Here is an 11,348-nt window from a genome sequence, read left to right on the forward strand (position 1 = left end):
CTTGACAGGACCTGTGACGTGGGCCAGGAGCAGGCCATCCTACCATGGATCTCCTTCTGTGGGGGCTGGAGGAACAAGGTGGGTGGTGGGCAGCTGACAGGATCCCCAGCTGTGGGGTTCCCCAGAGGAGACAGGGGAGTTTTCCAGGAAGAAGGCAGCGTGTTGGTGGGAGCAGGTGTGAAGGGGCTGCCCAAGAAGTGGGGGTGAGTGCCGCACCGTGAGCCCCCAAGCAGAGCCATCCATCACACCATCATCCCATCATGGCTGCTGGAGCCCAGCGGGATCCTCACGGAGTGAGGAGGAGGAGGAGAGCAAGCAGGGATGGACGACAGCAGCTCAAGCTCAGTGTGGGATGTGCCTGGTTTAGGAGCCATGGTGCCATTGGACCACCGAGCAGCACTGTCACCAGCCCAGAGAGCAACACTGGCACCTGCACCAGGGACCAAGAGCACTGGCACGAGCCCTGGCACCGTGTGAGCCACATGGGGACTCTCCAGGGACCCCCTGGCATTTGTCAGCCTGACCAAAGTTTTAGCAGGTGAAGAGGGATGCAGGGTGGGAAATGGTTTGGATGGGCAGGAAATGTGCTGTGGCAAAGGAACTGTAGGGATCACCCCAAAGGCAATTAAAAGCCTGCCAGTCAGCTGATGTGTGGAGGTGGCTACTCTGCACAGCAGGATGGGGCCACGTGCTTGGGACACTGGCATAGGATTGGCAGCAGGATCTGCTGCCTTGGATGGAGAGCTCCCGGCTGTCCATGGGAAGCTGGGCAATGTGGGGTGCCCCTGTCCCCTCTGCATGTACCCACATGTGCCATGGGGACAGTTGTTTGGGCTGGCAGTGCAGGACCCTGGTGTCACAGCCTGTTGTGTGTGTACTTGTGCGTTGTGTCCCATCCTCAGAGGGGGCTTGGTGGATGGAGGAGCCCTGGACAAGACCCCAGAGTGCCACAAACCTCTGTGCTGGGCGTCAGCCCTGCCACACCCAGGCAGGCACAGCCCCCCACAGTGTGTGTCACCCCAATAACTGGTGTCCCCCTGCCCAGGAGGTGGTGAAGGGTTGTGATCCCTCGGGGTGAAGAACCCTTTTCTAACATCCAGTCTTTCCTTGGACACTGCTCCAGCCGTTCCCTTGGGTCCTCCCTGGTCACAGAAAGCAGAGATCAGAGCTGCCCCTCGGGAGGAGCTGCAGACTCCAGTGAAGTCTGACCTCAGCCTCCTCCAGCTGAACAAACCGAGTGACTTCAGCCTCAGCTGCTTTTAATCGCTAAGGCTGCAGAGAGTTTAACGAATATTTGTTATACTTACATGTTAATTGTCAATTATTATTATATTCTGTTCATACAATTTATAACTGACACATTAAATCTACAGGTTGACCTAAAGAAGTGTAAGCTTTATTTTTGTAAAATATCTAACATCTCACATACACTGTATAGGATGTGTCCATTAGTAAGTATTTAACAATGTGGGAGAATAAAGGGAAGTTTAAAAGATTACAACAAAACTTTGTGAAGTTCATAACTTTTACTTCACTGTTGAAATATAAATACTCATACAATCACTTACATAAAAATTACATCTTAAAAGTGATCTTTACCCACTCCTGGGAATGAGAGCTCAGGACACCCAGGGACACATGAACAAGCTCCCTCGACACTGAGCAGTATCCTGATGCTGATGGCACAGCCCTGACACATGGTGCCATATCCTGGGCTCCCCTCAGGGGCATTGTCTTAGGCTGGAAATGGAGGTGTGTATTCTATTCCTGTCTGTGGGGCAGTTCTCTTCTGTTCATTGGGCAGCTTTTTTTTATCTCTTCCACAAACAATCCTCCCTCCGGGAGATATCTCCTGTTAATAGGCCATTGTGTCTCACCTGATAAAATTCCATCATCCCACTGTGAGAAGCTCTGCCCAGAGGGAGGAGCCAAGCATTCCTGCCTGGATATAATCAGAAATCTGGAAGACCACAGTCAGCCTTTTCTCACTGCATTCCCAGAGGAGTAGCTTTCTTCTCCACTGCATTCCCAGAGGAAGACCAGGCCCATCTACACCACCACTGGATCTTCAGAGGAAAACTCCACCCTTCAGTGGATATTCTCTGTTCAGTCAGAGAGAAAAGAGAGAGAATTCTTCCAGGCCTAGCCCGGGAGAGTTAGGAGAAGGAATGAAAACAATTATCTCTCTTTCTGTTCAAATTGTTTATAGATATGTTCTGCCACGGTGTGCTATTCATAGTGCACCAATGGTGTGAAAGGTTTTCACTTTGAGACTTATCATATTTCACCATAGCGATCCTGGCTATAAAAAAGGAACGCTACTCCCTAATAAAGATTATTATGCTTTTGCCTGCTGAACCGAGTCTCTTAATTTCTGTCCCTGCCTCAACAGTGTCAGCCTTCTACAGGATCCCTGCTCCAGCAGAAGCACAGCTGGCACTGCAGGAGGGCTGAGCCACCATGGAATGGGACGGTGCCACCACCCTGACCCACAGGGTGTCAGGTTGTATTCTGGCTCTGTCAATATTTTTTTTTTCTGTTTGTACTATTACATTTGTATTTTTTTTTTAGTTTTCCTAGTAAAGAACTGTTATTCCTATTCCCATATCTTTGCCTTGGAGCCTTTTAATTTCAAAATTATAACAATTCAGAGGGAGAGGGTTTATATTTTCCATTTCAGGGGAGGCTCCTGCCTTTCTTAGCAGACACCTGGCTTTTCATACCAAGACAGGCATCCAGCACTGAAACACAAGGATGAATTAGAAGAGCAGAGAGGCCCATGGAGTAAGCCCAAAAGAGCATTTCCCCATCTCTTCCTGAGCCCCCACTGTCTTTCAGCTCCACCACACACCCCAACACCACAGCTGTGCCACTGCAGTGCTCCTGCCCCGCTCATCTCCACCAAGGTTGTCCCAAGAAGGGACAAGCCACTGCAGTCCACATCATGGAAGAAGGAAAAGGACAAGATGGAGCCATCTCTGCCCAAAGTCAAGCAACATCTCCCTGCACACCCAGCCCATGGGACACACCAGTCCCAAGGCTCCCTTGGTGAAAGAACTGGGGAAATAAACAAGGGGAAGAGTGCAGGGTTACCTTTCCCAAAGGAAAACAGGTCCTGGGGAGATGGGATCAGCCCCAGCACCACCTGTACACACAGGTGCTCTGTGCAGAAGTAGCCAGCACAGGACAGGGCAACCCAGAATCTCACACTGCAGGGGGGTGGGCAAGGGGTCACATGTACCACTGAGCTCTTGGAAAACCCTGGGCAGAGGCAAGGCCATCCCAGCTCCTGCTGGACCCCCTTGTGCTGCTTGTGTGTCCCTGGTTCCCTCTGACAGAAGTAGCCACCAATGTCCAGGTGCTCTTCTCCAGCCACATGTGGGTACTGACCCCCACCACTGCCCTGGGGTACCCACCACCAGCCAAACATACAAAAAAAACACCCCTAAAATAAACTTCTGCAACTTCAAACCAAAAACACAACAATCTAAAATGACAACATAAAGCAAAGCAAAAGTGTTCTAGTTTGAAAGCAAAACCAGTGAGAGACACCAAGTCAGAAATACAATTTATTAGGAAAAGGAAAAAGAAACAAAATACATGCAATAATACAAAAGAAAAACCACAGACAGAGTCAGAATACAACCTGACACCCCTTTGGCCAGCATGTTGGTAGCAGTCCAAATTGGAGTGGCTGCAGTCCTGGAGTGGCAGATGTGGTTCTGTCGGAGCAGTGATCCTGTAGAAGGGTGTAGTCTTCTTCTGAAAGTCCAGTGGAAAACCCCAGCTGTTCCTCTTGGGAACCTGTGGAAAGGCTGCCTCTGATGTCCCCAAAACCCAGATTATATCCAGATAGGAATGCTTGGTTTCTCCCTCTGGGTAGAGCATCTCACAGTGGGATGTTCTAGTTCTTATCAGTCACCAGTGTCATTCAATAGCCCATTATCAGCAGATGTCGCCCTGAGAGAGGATTGGTTGTGGAAGAGATAAGGAAAACTGCCCACTTAACAGAAGACAACTGCTACACAGATGGCAATAGAATACATCTTGCTCATCAGTCTGGGACAAAAAGCCACCCAAATCCTCACGCATGCACTTTGGAGTCATACATGGCACAGCCAAACGCCCCCCCGGCTTTCCCAAGCACAGAATGTGCCACCGGCATACAAGATGATGCCTCAGCCAAGGCAGCAGCCAAGAACATGCACCCAGACATGCCAAGGATGGGTGCACAAGGTGAACAAACACTGACAGGGACTCAGAGACACCCAGTGATGAGCATTTCGGGAAAGGGAGCATCTTATCTATCGGTGCTGCGATCCCCAACACATAAATGATGATGCACAGAACTCCATGATATCAGAAGGCTAATTAATTACTTTATTATACTATATTATATTAAAATTGTATTACACTATATTACACTGATAAGAACTATATCCCTACTAACCAACTAGAAAAACCCGTGACCCTCTCTGCCAAGAGTCCCAACACAGCTGTGATCTAATTGGTCAATCAATCCAAAACACCAGCACCAGAATCCAATCAAGCAATCACCTTGGGTAAACAATCTCCATAACACATTCCACATGTGCACAAACTCAGTGCCGGGACTGCTGGACTCCAGGACGGTTTGGATGGGTGGTGACGAAGGATCTCTGAAGCCCGGTCTTTAGAGCATATGGTTTATTGTAAAGGATGAAGGGCCCTGCTTAGAGTTGCTAGCCGCAACTCGTGGCAGGCCCTGGGAGGGGAGGGGGGGGGGAGAGAGAGAGAGGGGGGGGAGAGAGAGAGAGAGAGAGAGAGAGAGAGAGAGAGAGAGAGAGAGAGAGAGAGAGAGAGAGAGAGAGAGAGATGGTGCCAGGTTGGCGTCCCAGCAGGAAGGTCCAAGAGAGAGCGTCTGGTCCCTCGGCCACACCTTATCAGGGGGCTTCAAGGTGGGCTGGGACAGGACTTGGGCCAATGGGGTTACAGATACCTGATACTTCAGGTGAGGGTTACAGGTATGGGATGAACCATACATTGGGGGGTGAGACAGGACATTCCATTTGACCTTAGGATCTATCAGAAAGGGGGGATTGCTTTCAGCTTGGCTGCATTATTGTTTTCGAGATGCTCAGTGATTAAGGTTTGGTATTTCAAACCTTGTTTTCATCTCAATATCTGTATTCTCTGATTCTTTTGCCAGGCCATCATATTTATAGGGCCTTGCTACTTCATCTTCCCCAACACTCAGGAGCAGCAAATGAGATAAGCATTGTTTTGATTCTCTTTTCTCTGCTTCTGTAACAGCTTCTCTCAGGAGAAATCCTGAGAAAGCTAAGTCTCTCTCTGTTCAGAGGACATGTGAATACTACATCTCCCCCTGTTTATTATAATAAAAAGAAAAGGAGCTGCATTTGCAATTCTTCTGCTAGGTCCTTGCAGAAGAGAGAACGAATGCAGCTCGAGAGGTTCCCTTAGCAATTTGCTGGTTGTCAATCAGAACCTCAATCAGATGCTGACGTAGAATGATCAAAGAGATTCTTTACCTGCAGAACATCTACTTCTAGCATTTCACTAAAACGAGGGCTACAATATAAGAAAACCAAACAACAATGCAAAGAATGCTCATTGTTTCAAGTCCAAACAGCTGAGTTTCAGGAGAAGGTCCATTGACTGGAGATGTTGATCTTTGACATCCTTGAAGGTCCTTCTCGGTCCTGAAACAGAGAACTGCTGAATCCTGAAACAGAGAACAGCTGAGTAAAGTTACTAACAACTACTAGAAAGCCATCAGATGTGACATCATATAATTATGAAGCAAAACTAAAACACTGACTGTCATCCCAAAGTCTGCAACAGCTGATAAACCTCAAATCAGCAGAGCTGGAAATCATCTCCAGATCATGATTGTCCACATCCCCTTGACTTGCATGCAGAAAACATCTGGGTTTATCATCAATCATCCCCATCCAGATAGACTCAGGACCTGGCCACAGCCCAAGCTCTAATTGGATGGTTTGCAGAAATACCCTTTCTGTGCAAAAACCACCACCAAATTCAGCAGCACTGAGAAAATCTCCAGAATGCCATGGCCACAGCCCTTAATTCAACCACTTGGGCCGAGGCTGACTCGTGGCTTTCCAGTACTTTGAGCTGGTAGCTCATTTCCAACTTTTGTTTTGGATTTTTTTTTTTTTTTTTTCCAGAAAGGCCAGCAGGAGGGGCGGGCCTTAGGACCCAGCGGTGCTGGGCGGGGTGGCAGACCCAGCCCGTGTGGGCGGGCCAAGGAACCCAAACCCGGCAATGGGAGAGGCGGAGGACCCAGTCTGGGTGGGCTGGCCAAGAAGCCCAGACCTGACAGTGGGCGGGGCGGGGGACCTTGCCCATTCGCCGGGCCCAGAGTCATTCTGTCTGTCCCCTCCGCCCAGCTTCTCACTGGTGTCACTTGGGGCTCCTCGACCTGGGGTCCCTGGGACAGCCCACGCTCACCCACAGATGGGCGATCCATTCCAACCTTTTTTTCACTGCCCGACCCCACCATGGTGCCAGTGCCTCGGCAATTCCTCTGGCATTTCGCCCTCCCCCCGCCCCTCCCAGCCGTGGATCAAGCCACGGGATCCCGCTCCTTCCGCTTCACGAACAGGAGCGGGACGCACGGGGTGCTCCGAAGCAGGGCAGGGGAGGTGTGGTCCGCAGAGGAATCTTCAGATCCCACAGCATGATCGGGCTGGCGCTCAGCTGCAGAGGCACGCCCCTGCGCGGAGCCAGGCTACTGGTGCACGTCGCTGTCGCCGTCCACGGTGCCTGGCGACCCGATGGGATCAGCAGGGGGCGAGACATCCAGGAGCGGTGAGGCGGGCTGGGAATCCCCTCAGCATCACAACTCGCATCCTGAATGGGAGCCGAGCTGGCCGGAGGTGGCGGAGCGCAGAGCAGAGCCGCTGATGGTGAACCGGCTTCAGGCTGCAGCGGCAGAGCCGGCAAGGAGAGGTCCTCGGCCGGCACCGCAGGCACTGCCACCGATGAATCAATTGCCGGCCACGCTGCAGGGGGGCTGGCTGCAGGCTCTGAACAGGCGGGCTGGATGCGCCTTCCAGCATGAGGCTGCCGACCGCTGGTACGGAACCGGCCCCCTTGGTCAGCGGTGGGGGCACCTCCGCACCCTCCCGTTGCGCAGGAGGGGGATCTGGGCTGGTTGCAGGTGGCAAGGGCTGCCCCACACCCTCCCGCTGCACAGGAGGAGGAGAATCCAGCGGCGGGGCTGATCCACACACCACAGGAGGAGGAGGTGGAGGAGGAGGTGGTGGGTGGCAGAGCAGAGCCGCTTCAACAGTCTCTGCTGGCGCGGTGGTAGTCGGCGCAGGAGGCACGACAGCGGGCAGTGCCACCACCATAACGACAGGGGTTTCTCTCGGTCCCGGGGCGGGCGGACAAGGAGGTGGTGGTCCCTCTTCCGCTAGAGAAGGCATTGGGGCAGAAGGCACCACAGCTCCACTCAGAACAATTGTTGATCGAGGAAGTGGAGCTGCTGAAGGCTTCAGTCCTCTCTGTGCATGCTCCAGGGACACAGAAGAAAAGTGCTCTGGCTGTGGCATGGGCAAAGCTGCCCCCCCCCCTGCATCGCAGGAGGAATGGGAACCAACAGTTTCTGTCCTTGAACGGACTATTCTCCTGCTGCCTGTGGCAGGTGGGCTGATGGGCACCCACCCGGGGAGAGACGCTCCTCCATGTCCAAGCCGGAGGTGCTGACCGAGTCAAATACACTCTCCCAAGGGGTGTTCTTCCCCCTCACAAATCTGAAAAGCAGCACCCAGGTTGGCAGTTGTCAATGGATTTTCCCAGTTTGGCTGAACTCCCCCAAAAGATAAACACCCAGGGAGTCCCAGGCCCATGGACCCCAGGAGGAATCCATGCCCATGGAGAAGCCATGACCTCTTGCCCATTCAAAGAAGTCGTAGAGAGCCTCATGTGACACAAGAATGCTGTGCTGTTGAAGCAGAGCTCTCCACAGTGCCAAAGTGATAGGAAAATCAGGTGCACAAATCTGCAGACATCTCTTCCCAAACTCAAGCCCACCCCAGGTCGAGGGCAGTGCTATTGTTGGGAGAGCTTTCCCCAGCCCAGCCTCTAAGGCTACAGGGCCCAACACGGTCAGATGAGGCCGGGTCTACTCTAGGGAAATGCAGGAAAGGTCATCAGTACCTCTCCGGGGAAAGCAGGCGGTGTCCAGTTGCAAGCAGGACTTTTCAACGGGTTTCCGGATGCGCCTTCTGAGAGGGTTCAGCAGATCCTCTTGAAACAGAGTGAAAATTTAACAGGGTACAAATCCATTTGGATTTAGGTGAAATGTGCCACTTTGAATTAGTAGCTTGCTAGTATATGTGAAATATGCTATTTAGTCTGGTAACTCTGGTACTAGTAAAACTACCCCAGCTGAGGAGAAGGAATGCAAATTTCCAAGTTGAAGAGATAAGAGATGCTCCTCGAACCTTGAAACAGATGGGGCAGGGTGACCCAGGAGTTCTTTCTGTACTTTCGGATAAAAAACTGGCTACAAGTTTAACTAGCTGTAGGTGTAACGTGAAATCAGTAGAACGAATATGCATGAACCTATTGTGAAACTCTATGCATATGTAAACTAGTAAGGAAGAATAAAAAGGGATCGGGAGTTCTCAGGGGCACGCATGTCTTTTGAAGGGGAACAATCACCACATGTGCCCAGCGCTGTACTAAACATACCGCCCCTATAAATCTTTATTGGAATTGTGGAGTTTTGATTTTTCGTCCGTGTTTGCCTCTTGTGTTCAGCCTTGGCTGCAAACTCTGCCCGAACCATCAGAGTCCAGGTTCTTCAGCCTAGGATACAGCCAACGTCGGGGTTCACCACTTATCGGTGCTGCGATCCCCGACGCAGGACTGATGATGCGCAGAACTCCATGATATCAGAAGGCTAATTAATTACTTTATTATACTATATTATACTAAGATTATATTACACTGATAAGAACTATATCCCTACTAACCAACTAGAAAAACGCATGACCCTCTCTGCCAAGAGTCTCGACACAGATGTGATCTAATTGGTCAATCAATCCAAAACACCAGCACCAGAATCCAATCAAGCAATCACCTTGGGTAAACAATCTCCATAACACATTCCACATGTGCACAAACTCAGGAGCAGCAAATGAGATAAGCATTGTTTTGATTCTCTTTTCTCTGCTTCTGTAACAGCTTCTTTCAGGAGAAATCGTGAGAAAGCGAAGTGATTCTCTGTTCAGAGGACATGTGAATACTACACCTTATCCCTGGGGGACTGAGGGGCTGGGGGCAGGAAGTATCCAGGGGGAGTCAGTGCTCAGCACAGGGGGGCAGCAGGGCTGCCCAGCACGGCACTGACAGCACCAAGGGTGGGGGGCTGCCCAACAGCTGTGCCCAAAAGGGACCCTGCCCATTCCCAGAGCAGGGCCAGGTGTCCCCATCATGTCCAGCATGGTGCCAGCACATGACAGGCAGATGTGGCCATTCCCAGGCGGGACGGTGAGTGCGATAAGAGAGGGCAATGGGGCTGAGGAACCCCTGTGCCCACAGCGTGGGACAGTCCCCACGTGTCAGTCACAGGCAGGGACACTCCAAGGTCCCCAGCAGTCCAGACACTATAAGAGGGTGAGCAGCCCCACCGCAGCACCTTTCCTCCACACAACCATGCTGGGAGCCGTCTGTCTCGTTGTGCTGCTGGGCTACGGTAGGCGCAGGGGATGGAGAAGGGTCAGGGCAGGGAGGACATGACCGTGGGGCCTGCCCTGGCCCTGGGCACGGGCACAGGCAGCCTCTGATGTCCCTTTGCCGGGTGTCACACAGCCTATGGATGCGGTCAGCCGGCCGTGCCACCACAGCTGCACTCCCGCGTGGTGGGCGGTGAAGACGCTGTAGCCCACAGCTGGCCATGGCAGGTGAGGGGGCACAGGGACGGGCATGGGGACAGGGATGGGGACATTCCTGCTCTGACCCTGCGCCTCTGCCCTCGCAGATCTCGCTGCAGTACCGCCACTCTGGGTCCTGGAGCCACGTTTGTGGCGGGACCCTCATTGCCCCGCAGTGGGTGCTGACAGCTGCCCACTGCATCAGGTGGGTGTTGGGCTGCTGGGGGCATCTGTGCCATGGAGGTAAGATATCTGTGGGCACTGATCCCCCTTTGTCCCTGGCAGCTCTTCCATGACCTACCGTGTGGCGCTGGGCAGGCAGGACGTGTCAGAGGCTGATGAGCCTGGTTCTGTGGCCATGGCTGTGGAGAAGATAATCGTCCATGAGGACTGGGACTCCTACTACCTCATGTAGGGGATGCGGTGCATCGGGAGTGGGTCGTGGGTGGTGTGACCCCGGACCCTTTTCCCTGTGGCCAGGGACCCTGTTCTCATGGCCAGGGACCATGGTTCCTGTCTCCTTGCAGCAATGACATTGCCCTGGTCAAGCTGGCAGAGGAGGTGCAGGAGACTGACACCATCCGTGCTGCCTGCCTGCCGGCTGCTGATAAGACCCTGCCCAACAACTACCCATGCTATGTCACCGGCTGGGGAAGCATGAGGAGTAAGTGGGGTGTCCCCAGGAGGGTCCCCAGGAAGGGGATGCAGGCACAGGGTGTGAGGTACGAGCTTTGGCTGTCATTGCAGCCAACGGGCCCCTGGCCGACATCCTGCAGCAGGCTCTGCTGCCCGTGGTGGACTATGAGACCTGCTCCAGTTGGGACTGGTGGGGCGACCTTGTGTCCGAGACCATGGTGTGCGCCGGCGGTGATGGCGTCGTCTCTGGATGCAACGTGAGTGTGGGCACCACACGTGGTGGTGCCCAAATGGTGTGGAACCGTGGGCACTGGGGGGAGAGGGGATGGAGCCGTGTTGGTGGATGGCCAGGAGGGATGAGGGGAGTGTTGGCAGGGTGCCCAGGAGCCATGGTACAGAGTGTCTCTCCACATAGAGTGATTCTGGGGGCCCCCTGAACTGCCAGCGCGATGATGGGAGCTGGGAGGTGGAGGGCATCGTCAGCTTCGGCTCCAGCCGGAGCTGCAACCTGAAGGGGAAGCCGACAGTCTTCACCCGGGTGTCCGCCTACATCGACTGGATCAACGAGGTGGGTGCCCCTTCCTCTGCCCCCACACAGGGGTTTGTCCACACTGCCCCTGCCCTGCCAGCAGTTTCATCATGAGCCTCTCCATGTCTTTCTTTGGCAGAAAATGAGCACGAACTGAGGACACAGCATGGAGCACAAGCATTGAGTGTGATAAAGGCAATAGTGCTAAATTGGTCTCACGTGGTTCTTTCGAGGGGACACAGTGGAGCAAAACCAGAGGGTTTGTGATCTGGGCT

General features: G+C 53.0%; 1 protein-coding gene across 1 annotated transcript; it reads left to right on the forward strand.

Moving 5' to 3' along the window:
• The first annotated feature begins 9,358 nt into the window (after positions 1 to 9,358).
• Positions 9,359 to 11,238, forward strand: LOC128818440 (chymotrypsin-C-like). Its single transcript, XM_053997802.1, has 8 exons — positions 9,359 to 9,730; positions 9,847 to 9,938; positions 10,016 to 10,113; positions 10,194 to 10,319; positions 10,436 to 10,572; positions 10,656 to 10,801; positions 10,960 to 11,112; positions 11,213 to 11,238. The coding sequence occupies exons 1-8, from the start codon at positions 9,469 to 9,471 to the stop codon at positions 11,228 to 11,230; spliced, it is 1,032 nt and encodes a 343-aa protein (XP_053853777.1). The 5' UTR covers positions 9,359 to 9,468; the 3' UTR covers positions 11,231 to 11,238.
• Positions 11,239 to 11,348: the final 110 nt, after the last annotated feature.

This window comes from Vidua macroura, chromosome 23, assembly GCF_024509145.1.
Source record: "Vidua macroura isolate BioBank_ID:100142 chromosome 23, ASM2450914v1, whole genome shotgun sequence".
In the NCBI taxonomy this organism is placed as follows: Eukaryota; Metazoa; Chordata; class Aves; order Passeriformes; family Viduidae; genus Vidua; species Vidua macroura.

Coding starts and splice junctions, on each gene's coding strand:
- LOC128818440 (XM_053997802.1), top strand. CDS start 9,469: ATGTCCAGCATGGTGCCAGCACATGACAGGCAGATGTGGCCATTCCCA. Junction 9,939..10,015: donor CCCACAGCTGGCCATGGCAG/GTGAGGGGGCAC, acceptor CTGCCCTCGCAG/ATCTCGCTGCAGTACCGCCA. Junction 10,114..10,193: donor ACAGCTGCCCACTGCATCAG/GTGGGTGTTGGG, acceptor TGTCCCTGGCAG/CTCTTCCATGACCTACCGTG.